This window comes from Eleutherodactylus coqui, chromosome 1, assembly GCF_035609145.1.
Source record: "Eleutherodactylus coqui strain aEleCoq1 chromosome 1, aEleCoq1.hap1, whole genome shotgun sequence".
In the NCBI taxonomy this organism is placed as follows: Eukaryota; Metazoa; Chordata; class Amphibia; order Anura; family Eleutherodactylidae; genus Eleutherodactylus; species Eleutherodactylus coqui.
In genome coordinates this window covers 398,666,674-398,691,061 of record NC_089837.1, presented here as the reverse complement: position 1 = coordinate 398,691,061, position 24,388 = coordinate 398,666,674, and the positions used below count along the sequence as shown (strand labels likewise).

General features: G+C 40.5%; 1 protein-coding gene across 1 annotated transcript in view; it reads right to left on the bottom strand.

The window, feature by feature from the left end:
* Window positions 1-24,388, bottom strand: part of PCCA (propionyl-CoA carboxylase subunit alpha) — a 400,750-nt gene that overhangs the window by 189,839 nt on the left and 186,523 nt on the right. The window contains exons 13-16 of the mRNA XM_066580185.1: window positions 23,259-23,402; window positions 18,347-18,421; window positions 10,471-10,539; window positions 9,882-9,957 (exon numbers count right to left, since the gene is read on the bottom strand). Of these exons, the coding sequence (XP_066436282.1) occupies window positions 9,882-9,957; window positions 10,471-10,539; window positions 18,347-18,421; window positions 23,259-23,402 (364 nt within the window). The remainder of the gene's footprint in view (window positions 1-9,881; window positions 9,958-10,470; window positions 10,540-18,346; window positions 18,422-23,258; window positions 23,403-24,388) is intronic.

The window sequence follows — 24,388 nt, the reverse complement described above, 5'->3', positions numbered from 1 at the left end:
TCATATGTTAAATGTACATGGAGTTTTAAATATTTTCATCATTAATTTGATTTTATGCAGAGCTGAACTCGGCGATGGATGAAATGTGTACGGTAAGTGCACGATGGGCACACATCTACACACAATGATGATCGTTCAAAAGATGGCTATTGAGCGATCATCGTTGTGTGTAACTGTACCTTTAGTGTTTTATTTAAGACACACATTCTACACTCAGTGGTCCTAAACATGTATGTTACACATACTTAAATAAAATACAAACATACATATACACCCACAAACATATATGGCTTATGTATGTGGTACATGCTTATTCCAGAGCTAAAATAACCAAACAAAATCCACTTAAGACGAATTGGCATTAAAAAAAATTCTAACTGTAAAGGATAAAAAAAAATGAAACACTTGAAACAAAAAGTGATTTCTATTAGCTTACAGAAAATGGTCAAAATGACCACTGACTGCGGCTATACAAAGATGCAAAGAGTTAAGCGTGATGGAATGGAAGCACACCAATACGTCCACGTTGTTAAGAAGAGCATGAGCTGGTCTGTAAACTCTTACTGTGCTGTCAGTTTGCCTTAAGTGACAAATAATTATTAGAATTGTTGTATGTGTCGGTCTAATTACGACTGGAAACCTCTTGTGAAATGTATGAGCTGCAGCTCACACATTTCATCCCGCTGCCCGTAAAGAATTACCATTTCACAGTATTGTTCATTTGTATACAACATTGCCACTGTACGCTATGTATCACCTAGCAGCTTGCAGAGTTGTTTCTTACTGTAGAGACACTGGCATCATGTGTCCCGATATGATTCATCTAGATTTCTTTCATGACTTGTATCATGACCTGATGTTAAAAAATTCACATATCGATGCGGACTTACCATGCCAATGATTGTCAAAGGACCCTTGAGTTGAAAAATTCATTGTATTCCAATTATTGCATTATTTCATTTGTGACATTTGTTTAATTGAATTATGCCAGTTCGTCTTAAATGTATGCCCTCTGGTTTCAGAACTGCCCCCCACACACCCTTGTGCAATGCTGGGAAGAGCTTTTATGCCACTGGATAGGTATATAAATAACTGGATATGCCTCACCATAAGATCATCCTTAAACACAGATTACGTGAAATGATATGCATTTGACAACTGACATGAGTACATAGCTCTTTACAGTTCACTTATCACAAATGGAATTCCCAGCAAATTATACATATTGAACATGGTTTCACAGTATAGCTTGTAGGGCTCCAATTAAGACTAAATTGATAAATGCAGATTTGTTACAGACTGTCAAGCTGCCAGAAGTAGAAGCTGCAAAAGGCCAATTAGCAATGAATTTGCCTAGTGTTGGCAAATATTAATAATCAAATGTTAATTAAGAACAAATAGAGAGCCAAATATTTATTAAAAAAGAGAAAAGAAATCAAATATACTCCTGGTAAATACAGCACACTAAGCCTTCGTCCACACTTGCATTAGTCTTATTTAAGCATTTCCCATTAATTTCAATGGGCTTTTATTAAAAATGGAAAGGTTTCTGTTTATTTCCGCTCTGTTTCATTTCTATTTTTTCAAATGGAACACAGAGTTATCTGTGCTAATTGCTCTATTTGAAAAAATGGTGGGTTCCCAGCAGTCGGTGCTTAAGGGGGCCTTGTGTAGTGCAGTATGCAGTCCTAAGCTCTCACTCACAACCTGAAGGTTGCGAGTTCAATTCCCGCACAGTTCAGGCAGCCACCCAGCCTTCCATCCTTCAGAGGTCGGTAAAATGAGTACCCATTTTACTGGTGGGAATAATAAATAAATTACCTGAAAGCACGGTGGAATAAGTTGCAGCTATACAAATAACAAGTCACCCCCTTATAGTTTGGGTGATGTGGAGTCCAGGAGCTGTGGCTCATACTCACCCGATCCCACGTTCCTGCAGTGGAGGGAAAAGAGCTGAGGGAGGGTGTGATACAGCAGTGCCTCATTTGGGCTCCTTTAGGTCCCATGGAGGGGGAATATATATATAATGTGTGTGTGTAAATATCTATCTATCTATACACACACACACTATATATTATATATATATATATATATATATATATATATATATATATATATATATATATATATATATATATATATACACACACACACACACACACACACACACACACACACACACACACACACACACACACACTAGCTTACGCGTTGCTGCGAAGACAGACAGACATACAATCGTTTTTATATATCTAGATAACCAATCACAGCGCAGCTTTTTTTTAGGTTACCTCAGTGGTATAATATATAACACCCAATCACAGCGCAGCTTTCATGTTACCTCAGCTTTATAATATATAACACCCAATCACAGCGCAGCTTTCATGTTACCTCAGCAGTATAAAATATAACAACCAATCACAGTGCAGCTTTCATGTTACGTCAGCAGTAAGAGAAATAACAACCAATCACAGCGCAACTTTTATTCTGCCTCAGCAATATAAAAAATAGCAACGAATCACAGCGCAGCATTCATTTTACCTCAGCGATATAATATATAGCAACCAATCACAGCACAGCTTTTAATTTACCTCAGCATTCTCAATATCCAGGAATTGTCTTGTGATACGTTTGGCGGATGCATCATTTTGTAGTTGAACACGCATCCCATTGCTCGTAATGCCTTTTGCTTTCGTGCTTGAGATGGAAATCAAACGATCTTTGTCTGGGGGGGCATAACTGTCGACGACGCTCGCACGCGCGCGCGCCACCTATCGTAGGATAGATGTACTATGCCAGTAATCTTCCCAGGAGTGTACTCAACAACTTCCCATTAACTTTTCCTATTTATGACATAATCAATGCTCGTGCCAAATTTCAAGTTTCTATTACATCGGGAAGCGAGAAAATTAGATTCCGTACGTAAAATTTGGACACCAATTCTTTTGTGCCTAGAATTGAATAATCGAGTTGGGACCCATTAACTTTTCCTATTTATGACATAATCAATGCGCGTGCCAAATTTCGAGTTTCTATTACATTGGGAAGTGAGAGAATTCGATTCCGTACGTAAAATTTGGACGCTAATTCTTTTGCACATAGAATTGAATAATCGAGTTGGGACCGATTAGCTTTTCCTATTTATGACATATTCAATGCTCGTGCCAAATTTCGAGTTTCTATGACATTGGGAAGCGAGAAAATTAGATTCCGTACGTAAAATTTGGACGCTAATTCTTTTGCGCATAGAATTGAATAATCGAGTTGGGACCCATTAGTTTTTCCTATTTATGACATACTCAATGCTCGTGCCAAATTTCACATTTCTATGACACTGGAAAGTGAGAAAATTACATTCCGTACGTAAAATTTGGACGCTAATTCTTTGGCGCATAGAATTGAATAATCGAGTTGGGACCCATTAGCGTTTCCTATTTATGACATATTCAATGCCCGTGCCAAATTTCAAGTTTCTATGTGAGAAAATTACATTCCGTACGCAAAATTTGGACGCTAACTCTTTTGCGCATAGAATTGAATAATCGAGTTGGGACTCATTAACTTTTCCTATTTATGACATAATCAATGCTTCTGCCAAATTTCACGTTTCTATGACATTGGGAAGCGAGAAAATTAGATTCCGTACATAAAATTTGGACGCTAATTCTTTGGCGCTTACAATTGAATAATCGAGTTGGGACCCATTAGCTTTTCCTATAATCAATGCTTGTGCCAAATTTCATGTTTCTACGACATTGAGAAGTGAGAGAATTAGTGGCAGTGATGGAAATCGAACGATCTACGTGGGGGGAGCGTAACTGTCGACGACGCACGCGCGCCATTTATCGTAGGATAGTTGTACTATGCCTATAATCTTCCCAGGAGTGTACTCAACAACTTCCCAAAGTTTCATGGCGATCGGATGAATGGTGTAGTAGCGCATAAAGGACAAACAGACATACAGACAGACAGACAGAAACGCACGCACGCATACAGACATACATTCAATTTTATATATATAGATATATACATATATACACACACACATATATATATTATATATATATACACATACATACACATATGTATATTCGTATACAGGTTTTTGGAAAACTGTACATAAATGTGTATATATATTTTTATATACACATGCAATTTTTTTTGCTAACTACATATATCATATTAGGCAGATATACGTAAAGAATGTACATACACTATATAAAGATCCATACATAGAGATCTACTTCCTGCACATACATATGGGGACACTAGTATTAGAAACGAGATGCAGTGGCATAAATAAATAAAAATAAGACATACTTTCTATACCATTTTACTGATCCCTCTGTACACACACTATAGTAGGTATCGAATACAGTTATACAGGAAGATGAGTCTGGTGGGAGGAGCCAGCAGTCACAGTGTGCTCATGGGAATTGTTGTTTTAGTACCTCACAGCTCCAGGCTGTTGAACCGCCCACAAAAGTATTTTAAAGGGCCAGCATTGTAGAGTAGTGGGGGTACCAAGATGGGAAGGGAACAGACAGAAGTAGTTAGTGAATGCACAGTTACTGTGCTTGTACAATGTTATAATGATTTCATCAACTTTACTGCCAATTGGAAACTTGGCAAACCACTTGTTGTAGTGAAATTAGCCTAGAGAACACCTAGTAACAGTTGTTAATGTGGGTCTAAACTTTTTAAGACTTCCTTCACACTCGCTTTTTGTGGGGGTTTTTGTGGTATATGCGTTCTTCTAGGGATATTCTAAGGATCAAGCTAAAGGTGGCGTATAAAAGACCAAAGTTTGGCACAAGCAGTGTTCAGTTTATGGTCTTTCAGGCCATGATTGTACTAGATGTTAAAAACACAGGTAAACAATCTGTAAAAATAAAAACTGCATCTGGATACTGAAAATGATTAATTTTAGCGTTGGTACGCACATGGGTTGTTACAACTGTGTGTTGTAATATTAACATAATAATATAAAGTTATCTGCTGACAATATAGAAGAAATAACATTCAGAAAGGTATCTTGACTGCAGTTAGGGTCTCATGTATCAAAACTATTTCTGGGGGAAGTGGACCCTTGTTACTCATAGCAATCAAAGCCCAATTACTTATTTAGATTAATTATTTAGAGCAATTACTCGAATGAGTATTGCTTTTTTTGAGTAACTGCCTACTCAGGGGGCATCAGGGTGGAGCGGTGTGTAGCAGGGGGGGAAGCTCTCTCTCTCCCCCGCTCCCCCTGAATCTTTTCGCCCAATTAGGCAGTTACTCAAAAAAAGCGATACTCGTTTGAGCAATTGCTCTAAAACGAGAACATTCGCTCATACTTAGGACTATGAAAAATTAATTTTACACAACATAAAATATTACCTATTAACTTTATTGTATAATTGTTTCTGAATTGTCCTCTTCTGCTAAGCTTTTTAGAAAATCAATTCTATTATATAGATATAGGTGTCTGGATAAAAACAAATGCACAGTAGGCTGGATGCAGAAAGGTAAATCTGTCTTGTTTGGCAGCAATAGACCACCCTATTCTGTAGTGCTACATATTAATCACATTTACCATATAAGAATTTGGGAAATTTTCCATTTGGCAATGTAAAGATGTATTTTAAAAGGGGTTGTAGCACAATTGCATGTTATCCCCTATCCACAAAATGCGAGTAAAAAGACATCAACTGTGCAACGATTATCACTCAAAATTTGTTCAAACGACCGAAGGTGAGCGATAATCGTTACATGTAAACGCGCGCAGTCGTGCACTATTTGTTCAATTGTCATTAAGAGCTGGTTTTTAGCCGGCATAAAAACCATCACTCGGTTGTTCAAAAAAATTTCTTAATAGTGTACTCCTTGTGTTTGCTTTGCATACATAATGAGTACACTGTTTAATCTGTCAGGAGGAGAACAATTGAATCTGCTGTCCAGATATTTGCTCAGCTGGGAATGTGTTTATGCAATAACAATCGCATAAAACACACGCCTAGCTGCGCAAACAACTTGAGGAGGAAAATGCAGATGATTAAAGCCATTATCTGCACATGTAATTTTATTTAAAAATGTTGGGAGTGAATTCAGTCCACCGATTGTTTAAGCGATAATCGTAGCATACTGTGGTTGTACAAGGTTATAATTTCAGCAACTCTACTGGCCGGTGGGGTATGCATATTTTTATATTCCACAACACTTCTGCTCGACCCAACCCAAACAACCAATCACTGTGAATCAGCCGACCCAAACAACCAATCACTGGGAATCACCCAACCTAAACAACCAATCACTGTGAATCACCCAACCCAAACAACCAATCACTGTGAATCAGCCGACCCAAACAACCAATCACTGTGAATCAGCCGACCCAAACAACCAATCAGGTTCTGAATCGAGCAGAAGTGTTGGAATATAATATGCATGGGGGACTCATCGCTAATACCCTTGCTGATCCCAGGAACAGGACTCCCGTGTCCCGCCCATGTCTCACTTTGGGGGTTTACTTTTCCCCCTGCAGTGACATCAGTGTGAATGGGGCTGTGGTCGAGCATGCACAGTCAGTGCTTTAATAATTTCGATGGAGCTCATGAAAATAGCCAAGTTCCACCCACGTAGGCATCCCCATAGTGCAGGAACAGGCAGGGATGGGGAGCAGTAGCCACCCAGGCTGTGCCCCCAGAAGATGTTAGGGGCTGCCAAGGGGCTGTGGCCATCCTGACATTCCTCAGCCACTGCTGACAGTCCCAGATTCAGACTCCGCATTCTTCTGATAGCTGCAGGGCTGCCTATTGCTGTCCTAACTTGAATTGCAACCGCTTTCCTCTCAGAGAAAAGCCGCTACAGAGAAAACCAAGACATCTTGCAGGCAACCTTGTAGCCTACAGAAGAACAGGGAGACAGAGGCCGGGATTGTAAGAGTCCTGACACGGGCGGCGTAATGACAACATTCGATTGCGCTGCTGTGCCAGGGAGATTTATGCTGTTCTATCACTGTATTTTTAATATGCAGCACAGTCTAATAGCATGGCTTTGGGGCTGCTTTGCTGTAACTTATTTTGGTTAGGGAGTACTTGGCTTTGAAATATCGATCTAAGGTGAGACCATTTGTGGTACTTACCCTTAATGACTTAGTACATACCATATGACATTATCTAAGCCCTAGACTGCCTGCAGATGGCCGGGTCGGATCCGGCTGCGAGAATTCTCGCCGCGGGACCCGACCCCAGCGCCTGCAGAGAGCAGCGTGTATTCACCCGCGCCCCGCAGCTCCGGCTCTTTCATGAGTCGGCAGCTGGTGAGAGACGTTTCTGTGCGGACAAGCCGCGGCCGTCTGCCTAGGATTGCGTTTGCTAACGCAATCCTATGGCAGCTTCCAAGGGCGGAAATTCCGTGGGAAATCCCGCCGCGTAATTTCCGCCTGTCTGCAGGCCGCCATAGCTATACTCCTAATAATTCTAAGCAACGTATGAAAGACACAGTCGCATGAGGATTAAATCTTACTATGTCATGTCTTAAGGCAACATGCTTGTTTAAGAACAATAAAGTTGCATCACAAAATAAATACACTTCAGAAGATAAGCTGGGCAATGACTACATTAAAGAACTGAAGAGTGGGTACATTAAAATAGAAAGCACAATACATTTAAATGCCTAACCTAGAGAAATATAATTTAAAAATCCTTACATAAAGGACGCACCCTTTTTATTTATTTTTTTCCCAAAATCATAACTCTTATTTATCCATTAACATAGCTGTCTGAGGGCTTGTTTTTTGCAGGATGAGTTGTATTTTTCAATGATAGCTTTAATAGTATTATTAACTATACTAAGAAACTTTTAAAAAATTCTAAGTGGAGTGAAATGAGAAAAAAACAATTCTGCCATCTTTGGGTGGGGTGGACTTGTTTCTACAGTCTACACACTGCAGCAAAAATGACATAACTTTATTATTTATATCACCGAATTTATATAGTTTTTTACTGTACTACTTTTAAAAAATAAAAATATCTATGGAAAAAAATAAAATTTTCTGCCACCATCTTCTGACAGCTATAACTCTTATTTTTCTGTCAACATACTTGTCCAGAGGCTCATTTTTTGAGGGATGCCAGTAGCTTCTATTGATACCATTTTAGAGTACATATAACTTTTAGATCGCTTTGTTTTGTTAGAAATGGAGGTGACCAAAAAAACGCAACTCTGGCGGATTTTTTTTATGACGATGTTCTGCGTACAGGTTAAATACTGCATTACTTTGATAGATTGGACATTTATGGATGCAGTGATACAAAAATATGTTTTGGGGCTTTTTATTTACCAATTTTTTTATTATTAATATGGCAAAAGCTTTTTTTAAATTCTTTATTTCTTTTAAAATATTAAAACATTTTGAAACTCATGTTTACATTTTTCTTAGTCCCCATAGGGAACATGAATGTGCGATGGTTTGATTGCTCTTGCAGTATGATGTAATACCATAGGCAATCTGCAATGGCAGCCCTGGGGGTTTAAGGAGGTCACTGTCTGACATGGCAACCAAACTACACCCTGCGATCTCATCGCAGGGGGGGCGTTTGGAACCCCCAAACTTCGATTGTTGCATTTAAATTCTGCAGTCAGAATTGACGAAGCATTTAAAGAGTTAACAGCTGCGATCAGCAGTGGTGCTAATCGGATCTGTTACAATGCGGGTGCTGGCTGTTTCTTACAGCTGACACCCGTCCGCATGTAGAGGGATTGACCCCTGAGCCCCCTCCATACAAGCCCTGAACTTCCATGATGTAAATGTATGTCCTGGAGCGTTAAAGAGTCAAACAAATTACTTTATACAAAAAGGCATGTTTGTTAAAACTCTCTTACATCCAGTGGATCTATGCTACTATTGAACAAACTGTCAGCCGGTGTAAGTTGGTAGTATATCTTGGCAATTGATTTACGTAATTCTAAATTTTCATTGTACTTTTTACCTTGTTAATGTTTATAAAAGAGTTAAAGGGGTTCTGACATGAATAATTTTTTTATGCTTTAGCAGCCATTGTTCCCTGGTCTGCCTAATGGACCCAGGGAACCCATGGGTTAATGGCTGCTAAAGCATAAAAAGATAACACTTACCTGTTCTCCTGTTGTTGTTGACATCGGGGGGTCATCTCCCGGCAGCATATTAGCACTTTCTGCTTAGGTTAAGCAGCCTGACTAGAGCCACCTGATTGGTGCACGCTGTGCAGTCACGTGGTGCCGAAGAGCCAATCAGGTGGCTCTAATCAGCAGCGCTGCTTAACCTAAGCAGAAAGTGCTAGTATGCCTCCCGGCAGGCAGTCTTCTTTCTCCAGCAGCCGCACCGCTTCGGGATCGCGCGCATGCGCAGTGGAGAGGTGCCCTCTGACAGGAGTCAGGACGGGCCGCGTCTCCACTGCGCATGCTCAGCACTCCGGAGTTCAGCCGGACGGACGGGCCGCCCACAGCAAGCACTGCTTGTGACGTGCTTGCTGTGGCGGTCCGTCCGTTGACCTCGGAAGTGCCTGACGGACGGACCAGAGCAGGAAGCGGTCTTTTTGACCGCTCCTGCTCTGCTTTAAAGGCACAGAAGAAGATGCCGGCTGGAGGGGACATGCCTGGCGATCGGGCCAGGCCAGGCAAGGTGAGTACAATTTTTTTTTTTTCATGTCAGAACCCCTTTAAGCAAATCATATAATACCGATTAAAACAATTCCATGACTAAAGTTTGTTAAACTCGAAATAACTACATTTGCAGACGTTTAATTAGTAAACGGCTCCTGCATCTAATGTGCACTTATTAGGTAGAAGTTTTATTTTGGTAATGAATATAGTCAAGACTCTTTTTGTGACAAATCTTAGCGCTCCCAGTTGAAGATTACCTCGTATGATGTAATTGTCTAAAGCATCTTCCATTCTCTTCAAAGCTTCTGAACGATTCCTACCGTGGGTCACCAACTACAACAAACAAAAATAGTCCAGTGTTTGATGGCAAAAATTTAGGGATATTACTTTTAGTTTTTCCTTAGGTCTAATCACTGAAAATCATTAGACAAGAACAGTAAAATACATATGAAAAGCTGATGATTACCATCTTTAGTTCAGCGATTTAATGTTCATCCTTCTAAATGCTGTACAACATCTACTATATTTCAAAATAACGCAGCATCGCTCCCAGGCATATAGTTAATATCAGATATCCTTCTGTCTTTTGAATACATTATTATTCTTCATTAATTTAAAATAGGTTTGGGTGAGAAAGCCAATGATTTTGGAGCCTAAACATAATTATGAATCAAGAGCTGTGTTCACCTACTGCTTCCTGGAATCAAAAAGCATACATAAACAGACTTCTACATCTAGTCCCCACTTTGTAGTCTTCCTTTTTCAAGGTGACTGACCAATATTAGGAGTGAAATTAAATGTGCTTGCTATTCAATTTTGACTCATGTAGCAGGATTAGAAACTTACTTTTGAAATCATAGGATCATAGTAAATGCTGATGTCGCTTCCTTCTTGAATGCCACTGTCAACTCGCACCTTAGGCACAAAAAAAAAAAAGTTACTAGGGGATTGAAATGTATGAGTCACACATACTAAATAAGCACAGTGCATTTATACTGAAATCCGGAAGACAAAATAACAGATAGTAATAACGTCTAAAATAAAATTCATGGAAATTACTAGAGCTTTTTCCCTTCTAATGACAGTCTTTACTAATACATCCATTTACAGAAATCACTTGAATCAAGCCACAAATCTTTTCTTTTACTATAAGACGGCCAATCACATAACTATTTAAGATATAACAATATAGACACAAACCTTGTGAGCAATAGAGTTATTTCAATTTAAAGTTAATATGTGTAACAACAAAGAGAAACATATCATTAAATGGCCCTTCAGATCTCAAGCAAAATGAAAAATGAAGCATCTGTTTAATTGGCTGATGGGGTACAACACATTTGCATGTAGTCAGCAATTAGAACCAGATGCCCATAATTATTTAGATTAGCTGAAATAAAACATTTGGCACTTAAACACACACTAAGAGCAAAAAGCAAAACAAGGTTCCCCTGAAATTGCGTTCACCAGGGAGGATGCAATATGTCCATGTGCAGACTTGCCTATGGTCAAGCTACTACTAGTTAACCTTAATCCTGACCAGTCAGGTCCCTGTGTCTGTTTGCAGGGGAAGTGGCTGCCTGCCTGGAGAGAGCAATGAGTTCAGAACTTTATGGCAGATACATCAATGCAATTAGGCCAGTTTTGGAACGCATTTCCATTAAAGAAATAATAGTATTCAGCACTATTTATTAAGTTCTCCCAAACACAAGGAAAGAGAAGGCACAGGGCATTGTACAAATACAAATAAAACAGAACAGAGGGCATTCCAACAGGAGTCATTATCATAGGATAGATCTCAGAATAATAAATAGTCGGAAGGGTTATGGCCCTTTTACACTGGCCAACAGTGGGGTAGATGACTGCAGGAGCACTGACATTACCACTGAGGTCATTAGTGCTTGGGCAGAGCGTTCATACTGGCAGACTTCACCACTGGATCCTGGGCTTCTTGCTCAGCGCTGCACCTTCTATGTAGAGCGCTGAGCAGAGAGCATGTACATAGAGCGACAAGACCGCAATGGTTTTTAGGACTTATTTAGATGGACATATATTGGTCAGGTTTTCATGCCTGGCCGATATACGCTACCCCTCTCTGCAAGGAGAGGAGGTGGGACGAGACGGTAGCTAGTGCACTGAGCTCCCGCCCCCTCTCCACTGTTTGCAATGGGAGGGGGCGGGGCAGAACTTAGCTCCACCCCCGTTGAAAACAGTGGCGAGGGGCAGGAGCTCAGTGCACTAGCTCCCGTCCCGCCTCCTCCCCTTGCAGAGAGGGGCAGCGTATATCAGCCGGCCATGAAAGCCCGACCGATATATGCCCATCTGAATAAGCCCTTAAGCTGACTGAAAGTCAGTAATAAAAACCTGTGAACGAATAGTGAGCGACTTTTTTGCATCTACACTGCACGATTATCGCTCAAATTAATTTGTGCGAACTGATTTTGAGCGATTATCTCCATTGTCTTGTGTAAATGGCTCATTAGCAGTTTCAAGCACAAGGCTCTGAGCCAGTACACATTTGTAAGTAATGCAACAGCAAAGTTCCATTCCACTTAATAATGTGGAGTTCTGTACACACCTGTCTGTATTTGTCTACTGTGAAAAAAATGTTCCTAATAATGTTACAAACGCATACTAAATAGAGAGAGTCCATCTCAGATAAATGCCATCCACTTACAATCAACTGCTTAATTAAATGAATGGGATATATGTGTGGTTATCCCACAAAAGTTATTGATCAACCATTTGTAGGATAGGCAATACATGCTTGATTGTTGGGAAGCCAACCGCTGGATCTACCAGTGATGACGAGAACAGCACAACTGAGTCTCCTTAGTGTTCTTTTACATGGGACGATTGTTGACTCGTCCCAACATTTATTGCTCCTGTGCTTTCATACAGAATGATAGTCGTTCAGTGAATGGAGGCTAAGCAGATGGAATATCACTTCCGGCTGCCCACTTCCATTCACAGTAAACAGGCAAGGGCTAATCGTTGTTTGATATCCAAGCCTGCATAAACTGAACAAATAATGAGAAGCAAATGAATTGTTAGTCATTCAGTCGCTGGCAGGGTTTATATTAAACGATCATAGTTCAGTTTGCATAATCCACCAATAAACTGAGTGATAATCGGTCTGTGTAAAAGGGTCCTTATGGATGGAGCAGCAGTGTGCATAAACGACCACCACTCAGTCTATAGAGATAGCAGAGCGCATTGATTGGCTATCTCGCTGGGCATCATAAAATAGAATGGGGTAGTGGTCAACCATGCACACCTCCACTCCATTTTCCGGTGTACACAATTCTCGTGCTCCATTGGGATCCCATCGGTCAGACCCCCAGTGATCAAACATTTATCACCTATCCTGTGGATAGGTGATACATGTTTCTGGTGGCATAACTTCTTTAACACAAACAGCAACTAGACAGTACAAAGGCACTCTACAGCAGTCACAAGGGTATCACTAGTGGAGGCAGGTTTTGTCTCCTGCTATGTCATAAGTAACTTAAAGCAACTTACATACAGCATTACTAAATGGATTATTATCAGTTCTCTCTTCCAGCATTAGTTTCACAATGACACAACTTTGATTACACAATCTTCCCTGTAATGGAATGAGATTAGGAAGAAAAACAACAGGGACAAATTCATAGGACAAGTGCACGATTGCTGTTAACGAGCCAGTATGTTTGTTAGTATATTACGTAAAACAAAAATAGTTTTAATGGCAAACAAAAATACATGATGTTATAGTGAGCTTTTGAACCTACTTGGGGTCCTTTCTGAGGCATAATGAAACAGATCTGAAGACATATTTATATAAAAACATATATACATTTTGATGGCCATATAACCAGAGCCACCAGGATACCCAGAAATCAACTACTCCATTACACAGAGAAGGAAGAAAACGATTGTGTACCTATAGTAGTGACCTACAATCCACAGCTTGAGGTACTAAGGAAAACTGCAAAGAAGCTCCATCATACCCTACACAAGGATGACCGTCTGAAAACCATATTCCTAGAACCTCCCTTCTGTGTTACAGGCAACCTCCTAACTTGAGGAACTTTATAATCAGGAGTGCATTGCCCTCTGACACACAAAAAGGAGCTGCAAGACCTGCTCACGTGTACTGACAACAGACAGGATACAAATCCCCAACACACAGCAGGACTATAAGATCCCAGGGACATTCACATGTTCCATGTCCAATGTTGTGTACCTGATCCTGTGCAGTGAATGTCCTGTTGGGGGCCCTTATGTTTAGGAGGATTTTTTTAATCAGTGGAGATTATGAGATATGAGAAACCTACAGCAGAGGTAACACACTGGCCTGTTGACTCCCCAACATCAATTTAGAGACCATAAAACTTTCACATTCCTTGTCACTGGACTAATTAAATATTTACTGTAGAGCTCACCCCTTTCTGGTATTTATCCAAGTGCTATCAATCATAACTTGTCTGTGCCCTCTTATCCTGTTCTGGAATTCGTTTTAAAGTGCAAATTAGGGCGGCTTCAGACGACCATATAACGGCAGGGTATTCACTCCGGCCGATATACGGCATCTCTTTCTGCAGGGGAAGGAAGCTGGAAGAGCCGGGAGCTGTGCTCTGAGCTCCCGCCCCTTCTCCACCCCCTCTGCACTATTTGCAATGAGAGGAGGCGGGATGAGGTGGGGCTATGTTCCTTGAATTAGCTCCGCCCCCATCCAGCCTCCCCTCATTGCAAATAGTGCAGAGGGGTGGAAAGGGGGTGGAGAGGGGGCGGGAGCTCACAGCTCAGAGCACTGCTCCCGGCTCTTTCAGCCTCCTCCCCCTGCAGAGAGGGACGCCGTATATCGGCCGGCGTGAATACGTGGCCGATCTACGGTCGTCTGGATAACCCCTTAAGCACATCATGTTTGTGCCCTCCCATGTGATCATGTGTATATGTTTTTATATAAAATACATCTTTAGATTTGTTCCCTTATGCCTGAGGAAGAGCCCCGAGTAGCTTCAAAAGCTCACTATAACATCATGTATTTTTGTTAGCCATTAAAAGGTATCCTATCTACAAGATTACTTGGTTTCTCTTATTGAGAACAATCACACTTTGTTACTATATTGATATCGATTTTCCTCTTTCAGATTGACGTTCATGTGACATTTAAGGGTTACCCTTTTGAAGTGTTTTAAATGAGCAGTTACTGGAGCTAAATATTTATTAAATCGCTGCTGTCAAACTTTGGTATCTGGAACATTCAAGACCTAATCAAAATCTTCAAGACACACAGACATGCCCCACTGATCGAAGGGTCATAGAAATTCAGTGAATGGAATACAACAGAAGGATTCAGTAACAGATTGCTACAGATGGGCGGATGAGCATTAAAACTCACAGACACTTCCTAATAAAGCAGTAACCCAACTGCATGCACCAAGCGAAAAAGGATCAGCAACTCATCTGTTAGATAAGGTTTCAAATTCTGCAATGGCTAAAAAGGTTCACATAAAAATGCCTAGCATCCACAAATAATGGTACTAGTGGGTTATCTGTCACCACTTTAATTTCACAAATGTTTCACCAATACATATGGATAAAAAAAAATTCTTAAACTTTTTTTATTTATCAAAAACTTACATTTTTAGATTATTATTCAGGTGGTATAAACACATATGAAAATGACTTGGGAATACTAATAGATCATAGACTGAACATGAGTCAACAATGTGATGCAGCAGCCAAAAAGGCAAACACAATTCTGGGATGTGTTAAGAGAAGCATAGAGTCTAGATCACGGGAGGTCATTATCCCCCTCTACTCTTCCTTAGTCAGACCTGGAATACTCGGTCCAGTTCTGGGCACCCCACTTTAAAAAACACACAGACAAACTAGAGCAAGTTCAGAGAAGAGTTACCAAGATGGTGAGCAGTCTACAAATCATGACCTATGAAGAACGGTTAAAGGATCTAGGAATGTTTCACTTGCAAAAAAGAGGGCCGAGAGGAGACTTAATAGCTGTCTACAATTATCTGAAGGGCTGTCACACTGCAGAAGGATCAGTCCTATTCTCATTTGCACAAGGAAAGACTAGAAGCAATGGGATGAAACTGAAAGGGAGGAGACACAGATTAGACATTAGAAAAAAAACAACTTTCTGATGGTGAGATTGATCTATAAGTGGAATAGGTTACCACGGAAGTGGTGAGTTCTCCTTCCATGGAAGTGTTCAAACAAAGACTGGACAGATATCTGTCTGGTATGATTTAGTGAATCCTGCACTGAGCAAGGGCTTGGACCCGATGACCCTGGAGGTCCCTTCCAACTCTACCATTCTATGATTCTATGAAACGCTGCAATAGCCTGCAAGATAGCGCTGAATGGTATATATTAAAAAAGTGGTGACAGATAACCCACAAGTACTCCAAAAAATAACAGGGATAACAGATTTACTGACAGCTAATCAATTGATGACACTTCCATGCAAGCATATTTTAGCTCTGTAAGGCGATGAAAATCGCAGCAATGAACATATCATAATGATAGGTTAATCGCGGAAAATTGCGGTGACATAATGCTCCCCTGCGGCTGCTCCCAATGCGGTATATCTAAACGCCCACAAAGCAAGCCACCCATAGGAATGCATTAGCGTTCGCAGGACATTAAAAAGCATGCAGATGTGATTTTTTTCCCCGGCGTGCGGATCGCAAGAGCGGGAAGAAATCACAGCATGCTCCATTTTCCTGCGGATCCGGCAGGGACAGCTTCCATTGGAGTCAATGGAAGCCATTTAATTCGCGGACAGGCTGCGGTTCCGCCAAAAAGCAGGAGATTTGAAGAAAAGAAAAAAGCACTGCGCATGCGCCGGGCGAGTCAGCCCGGACACAGCCGCCATGCTGAAGGAAGAAGATCCAGTCGCGATAGAGAAGCTCCGCGCTGGATCCGGAGAGGTAAGAAAATGTCTTTTCCTCTCCATTTCTTTGGACACGCACGGATTCCGCTACAGGATTTAGCAGTGGAATCCATGTGTGCAAGTGGACATTGGGCCTAAGGGACCCCAAAATAAGTAATTCCGTTTCCATTTAAGCAGCTTCCGTAGCCAGAAGTCCTCTGGAATAAACCTGCGGAAAATCTATGATTCCCCCAAATTGTGAATTAGCCTCTTAATACTTCCTGATGCAAATCCCAGCTCGTAAGCATGGCAGTTTTATTTGGTGAGCATGTGTGTATTTAGGAGGAACCATATTTTTTATCATTAAAACATCATGGTTAATTGAAAACTCTGTCTAAAGTAGGAACCCTGTGAAAACATAATTATCTCCCTTGCAATTAATTCAACAATTAGATGCAAAAGATGCTGCTGACTAAGTATATCTACTCTAATGTTCACAAAACATCATCAAGCAATAGGCTTGCTGTCCTTACCACAGTGCTGAAGCCTCTGGCATAATTAAAGTGTATTTTGCCTGGACTGTTACATACCATGTGAAAGCTTGCAGGCATCGTCCACCCTTCATTTTCAATTCACCTCTCCTTCAAAACACAACTCCCAGCCCGCCATGTCTACCTGACAAGTGACAGTCCAATCTGATTAAATGCTGGCAAGGGAGGGGACAAGTGGGCCTCCATGACAGGCCAAAAGTGATCACCATGGAGATACATAATTACAGCTGTCAACGCGTCTACTGTCCTGCTGGCATCAATTTGATTGCTCCCAGCAATAATAATAGACAATGCTTAGTGTGCACTCCCCTGCACCCAATCACTTTATCTATCCCTTGGTCCATTTAGCTGACATGCTACATTCATATAAGCAAATAACAGTAGTCCTTAGAATATTTAGGGTATTTTAATTGTTTTTCCTTTTCTCCAGATAGCTTGCAAGCACAAATGTTATTACACAAAACTCCCGCTGCAGCATTAATTGAAGAAAGATTTGGTGGGACATTGTCCGTAGGGGGTACAGTTTTGTCCATTATCACTTGTACTTTCAACAGGTCTCACGTTTGAAAACTGCAAATTGCAGAAACTTGCAAGGGCAAAATGTTTGACATCTTGTTAGCTATTAAAATGTAGGAAAAAAAACGAGAGGGGAAAAAAAAGGAGCCTGAATAATTAACGTACATTTTAATTTAATGAGTCTCATGCTTGACGTTCACAAGTGATGCTTAAGCACAACCTCTAATGTATGTTTTCTCTTCCAATCTGCAGCAAGACATAGTGCCTGTTAAACCCTTGCAATTTTTGTTCTACTCACAGACTTTGAACACAGCATGGAGTCTCTGAGCCAAGAAAGGGTCAGGTCCCATTAGAAAGAATATGGGAACAACAATTTGGAGAAGTGAAATAAATCACATATCCAATAACATCTTTAAAATGTTTAATTCTCTCTCTATTCCATGCAAGTAATCATTCCGAGTCTTACACACAGATGGGATTGCCCCTGTCAGCCTCCAAGCAAAACACAGGGTCACAGTTACACCAATTTTACTTTTATTGCATAGAAAAGGGAGATCTTTTTGTTCTTTTTATGCAGCCGAAAATTGATGAACAAACACACTACTCAAAAATGTTCAATTGACAAAAGGGCTTTGTTAGCGGTAAACTGGCTGTGCCACAATACACCTTAATATTTATGCTGTCACGCTAATTACCACAACGCTATAATTTTATGTTAAGCAAAATGTAATAGTAATAACAATTCTTAAATTTCAAGAGAAATCTATTTACATACCCCAGGCAAATGGTGCGGTTCACCATACTGGGAGAGACGACCAATGGAGGGCAAGCCAAAAGATTTATAGGGATCCTAAAACAGTGAATTAACAAATAAACATAATCAGAAGGAAGCAGTTTAAGACCATTCCAAGTGGCAACTAATAAAGATATTACTATGAAAATAATAAAACCTATGCTGATAAATTCATTATACACATAGTAAGAATAAAAGGGCTCATTATCCAATAACGGTTTAAGGCTTGTGATTTACAGAATGGCAGAAAAACGATTCAGCTGACATCAAAGAAAAAAGCAAAACACGAAGCCTTTTCTCTCATAGATAAACAAGTGCAGACAGAAATGTAAGTGTTGCCTATAAGCAAATCGCAATAATAATTGCAATCTGTAAAATAAAAGGTTGAATTTTGATAGGGTACTATAGGCAACACTTAACCGGCTGTCTATTAGTCAGGTATACTTTACTTAAAGGGGGATTCTAGGACTTTTTTTTTTTTTTTTTTTAATCGATGACCAGCAGGTCATCAATAGATGATTGGCGGTGACCCGCGGATGGGATCCCGACCAATCAGCTGATTACTAGGGCTGCTGTCATTATGGTTAAGAGCAGGAAGCAGAAAGTACTGACCACGGCGTAGCAGCCCAGGTTGGTGCTGCAGTCCATTAAATTAAATGGAAGCTGCATCTGTAATACCAATCACCAAGAAAATTGCCAGAGGTAAGAGAATGGCCTGATGGTTATACGCTCCCAAACACAAACTAATAAATTGTGTACTTTATTAACAAATATGCGCTCAAAAAAAGGGCAAAAACACTTTAAAAGTAAGGAGAAGGTGGCTGAACTAGATCTGGAGTATGTCCATAGAAGAACTAAGTGTATGTTAGCTAGGCAAGCTGAAAAAGTAGGACATAAAAAGTGTGAGCAAATAGAGGTGCAAAGCAAGCAGCCTGATTATATGCTTCTTAGGTAAGCTAAAAGGGCAGTCATTTATAGCCACTATAATATTCCCACAGCATGCTGTCCTCAGGGAAATGACATAACTGCAGGCAGCCAATACTGAATCGGACAGGGTGCAAGTTTATGGAGGTGCTATAAAAAGCAGCCAAAGTAGAAGCATCCAGTACAATGTTATCTTAATTATGTCGTCTTCACAGTTGTTACATAGGCTGGAAGTGTCAGGGCTCAGTCATACGGGCGTTTGTACGCGTGTCTGTCAGCTGCGTTTGCCGGCCGCATCTAAATAGAACCAATGCAGACTCCCCGCAGAGATGAAGAAATCCTCTGCCACAGCTGTAGCAGAGGATCGCAAAGTTCTCTGTATGTCAATGGGTCCGCTGCAGCTGCCGCCGGCCTCAGTGACCACAGGTGAAATCCCTGGATGTGACAGCATCCAGGGGTTGCACATCCAAGGAATCCCCTGCTGCAGCTTTCACAGCCGCAGCAGGGGATAGCGGGCAGTGCTCTTCTTGAGCGGATAACCGCTGCTAGCAGCGTTTTTTCCGCCGTGATGCCCACTTCGGTCACGCGAATTTTTGAACGCATAACTGATGCATTCAAAAACTCATGTGTCAAAATGTCCATGTGACTGAGGCCTCAGAGATCCCTGCATATTCATATCGCGTATGAGCTGCTATACAATGTATTATTCTGTGTTTGGAAGGGTTTAACCATCAGGCTCTTCTCTTGCTTCTGGCAATTTTCTTGGTAATGGTTTGCTAAGTCAGGTATACCCTAGAGCTGTCTCCCTTTCCTTACAATTTGCATCTGTAATACCATCCTGGGCCGTTGCACTATGGTCAGCGCCTTCTGCTTCCTACGCTGACCATAGTAACAAGGATCCCAGGAATCAGTTGATTGTCAGGGACCCTAAGGGTAAATCCCCAATTATCTATTGATGAACTTTTGGTCATCATAGTAACTGAGTATGTATAGCCGAAAAAAAAGACATATGTCCATCCAGTTCAACCTATTACTCCCCAATGTGTCTAGTATTAAGGTGCTCTAGACTAAGGGCTCACTCACTTAGTTGATTTATATAAGCAAATAGAGTATAGCTAATCTCAAAAAATAACTCTATAATATGTCATTTAGTAGCAAATTAAACCTGTTTACAATCATAAAACAAACTCTTATTTTTTTTATATAATTGGGTACCATTTTCATTAAATAAATAGTGTAAAAGAAAATTCTCAAAGTAAGGCATTGTTAGCATGTGACAGAATTGCTGTAGATTTTCATCTACATTTGTACCATGTTTCCCTGAAAATAAGACACAGTCTTATATAATTTTTTTCCTCAAAAGAGGCACAGTGTCTTATTTTCAGGGGGTGTCTTATACTTACCAAGCCGCCAGGGTCTGTGTCCCTCGCGCTGGTGTAGTCCTCAGCGCTAACAGAATTCTCTTCTCCTGGTAACAGGACTTTTAATACCCCGCCTTCGATAAGCGGTGTGATTGGTTTATCGGAGTATAAAAATAGAAATAAAAACTATCCCGCGCCTTGGTTCATCGGCGCTCAATCCCATCACAGCGTTTACCGGAGGGCGGGGTATTCAAAGCCCAGTTACCAGGAGAAGAGAATCCTGTCAGCGCTCAGAACTGCAGTCTGCAGCAGCGCAAGTACCAGCGCGAGAGACACAGAAGCCAGCGGCTAGGTAAGTATAAGCAATAAGGTAAAAAAAAGCAATATTCACCTAGCCGCCAGCGCCTGTGTCCCTCGCGCTGGTCCCCACGCTGCTTCAGTTCCCAGCGCTGACAGGATTCTCTCCTGGTAACTGGGCTTTGAATACCCTGCCTCCGGTAAGCGCTGTGATTGGATCGAGAGCCAGCCAATCAGAGCTGATGCTAGATGAACCAATCACAGCCATTCAGTGATGTCATTCACAGAATGGCTGTGAATGATCGAGTGCCAGCTTTGATTGGCTGGTGCTCGATCCAATCACAGCGCTCTCTTACCGGAGGGATACAGGCTATTCAAAGTCCCGTCAGCCCGAGAGAATCCTGTCAGCGCTGAGGACTGCAGCCTGCCACTGCGCCGGAGACAAGCGTGAGGGACACAGACGCCGGCGGCTAGGTGAGTATTGCTTCCTTTTATATTTTTTTTAAACCTAGTGTAGCTAGGGCTTTATTTCAGGGAAGGGCTTATATTTTTAACCCCCCTCCCTCAAAAATAGGTGTAGGGCTTATTTTCGATGAAAAATGGTAGGTAAAAATTCAGCAAAGTGGATAATATTCCAACAAAATTTTCATAAAGAAAACTGACTTGGAGTGAAGATTTTTCAATACATAGCATGTCAATTTCAGAAACAGAATGGTCATTGAGTTGTGGGCAGATTTTCCCCAATGAGTTCATAGGGAAGTCAAAATCTGTTGTAAAATCCAAACCCAACTGTTGCAGATTTTTCTGTGGATTACACATAGAACTGCAGCAAAATCTGTAGATGGTGATAATTGAGAAATTTTTTAAAAATTAAACAAAAAAAAAAAAAAGACTATACTCACCTTCCCAAAACATCTGCCACTCCCCTAGTAATGTTAGCCTCTGGCCTTCAGTGAAGACGTGCTGTGTGGATAGTTGACCATTGCTTCAAATCACAGGTTGCAGCATAAATGATGGACAATGAGCTGATCGCTGATTGCTCAGTGTAAATAGCAGCCGTTCAGTATTGAACGACCACTATCTTAAGTCAATGGAGAGGGGCGGGGGAGCGCGAGGAGAGAAATCTCCTCCAGCCTCCCCACTGTGAGCCAGCAAGTATGTGTGGGGATGAGTGTCGGGCATCGTTTGCCCAACATTTGTCCAACCTAAATGGGCCTTTAGTAGGGGGGTTGGCAGAAGATCATATGTGTATAAAGTTTTTTTTTTTAAATTTAGTTGCTTCATAGCGGCAAATCTGCACTAAATCCATACAGTCTGGTGTGGATATGCTTGCAGCTTCTTGCGGATTGGCTGGAGAAATGTTCTACAGAAAATATGGTAAAAACTTTTTTACTATCGTGTTAGCCAGTAGGAAAAAGTGTGATTGTTCTCAATAAGAGAAACCAAGTCATCTTGTAGATATGATACTTTTTAATTGCTAACAAAATACATGATATTATAGCGAGCTTTCGAACCTACACAGCTCAAAGTTGGTTATATACTTATATTCTCAAATTCTTCTGTAACATTGGGACTTAAAATTGCCTTTAAGTATAACAACTTTCATATCTTGCATGTTATGTCCGTGACTAGAAAAATGCTTTGCCACAGGCAAGTCTGTCTTTCTCTCTTTAATCCAGTGGCGATGCAATCTCATCCTGGCTTTCAGTTCTTGTCCTATTTTTTCAACAAAAAGGCCTCCAACATGTGAATGTCCCATGGAGTTTATAACCAACTTTGATACTATCAGAAATGGTATGAATCTCGGAGGTGGGTTTTTATATCATTGGAGATTAAGAGATATGAGAAAGTAGGAGCAGAGGTAACGATGGCCTGGTGGTGACCCCGTATCATCAATTTAGAGACTCTAAACTTTCATATTCTTTGTCACTGAACTAATTATTTACTATTATGCTCATCCCTTCCTGGTATTTATCGAAGTGCTATTAATCACAAAACATCTGTGCCCTCTTACCCTGTCTCTGGTATTCATCTAAGTGCAAATTAAGTTCACTACATTTGTGCCCTCCCATGTGGTCATGTTCCATTAAGCCTGAGGAAGAACCCTGTGTAGGTTTGAAAGCTTGCTGTAACATCACGTATTTTTGTTAGCCATTAAAAGGTATCATATCTACAAGATTACTTGGTTTCTCTTACTGAGAACAATGACACAACATACACTTATTCTCACAAAACACTTTCCAAATGTAAATTCTTGTCTTTTCTGATCAGCCCTCAATGAGAGAAAAAAACATCATGAACATTTTTTTTACCTCAGCATAGACACGACATTCGACTGCCCAACCATTTATAGGGATATCAATTTGTTTATGCCTGAGAGAGTAACCCTTTGCAACACGAATCATTTCTTCTACAAGATCCAGGCCAGTAATACATTCTGTGATGGGATGTTCAACCTGCAATGTAAAAATGCCAATGAAAGGACCAAAAAAAGTAAAAATTACACACAGGTGGGAAATAACAGAGCATACATGCAATATATCTGGTTATGCTCAAAAATACACATATGTCTAACATATCCATCTATATCTAGGTTAGAGTCAGATATCCATACAGATACTATATCAGGGAATAACCTATGTCCAGCATACTGCCATTCAGGCTCCCACCAGTAACATCAGAGTCTGCAAGACACATATGTAACCTCTATCTAAACTTCCAAAATTCAATATATAATTAAGCATATCATCAGAGGGTTACCTTAGTGCCACTCAGAATCCCAACATAGCGAGGTTAAAATCTCCTACTGCACTCGTTTCAGACAAGCCTTTCTCAGAAGGGTACTATTATATACATTAACCCTCTCTTAAATAGTGCACTGCTCTATAAACTCCAACCCATAACACACCTGTCACTGAGCCACAATCAGTTCCACCTTGGACACCCATTCAAATATGCATAATATTCTTCACTCCATATAGGGTGTATCAAGATGGCCTCCTAACACTAGTATGTTATAATATATTAACTTAAATCGGCGCAAATGTGGCAGTGTGAGACGAGACAGAGGCCACACGCAGTACTCATGGAGCGGTGAGTGATCAAAGATCACAAAACTGCTACCATATAGAGACTGCCTATAAACCGTGTTGCAAACGCCATATCTGCACACAACCATTGCGGGAAATCTGTAAATAGATATTCAGCCAAGAGTAATGGACTTTAGATAATATAACTAATACATAAAATACATTATCACTAAAAACGTATGAAAAACGCATAAATGTTCGAATTAAATTCTGTGAAAAAGGAAAAAAAATATTATGAAGACTGTAATGAAAAAGGTGTGGGTGAAAAAAATTGCTGAAACAATATAAAAGAAAAAACAGAGAATAAAGTAAAATTATTTATTTATATATATATATATCAGATGTAGTAGAGG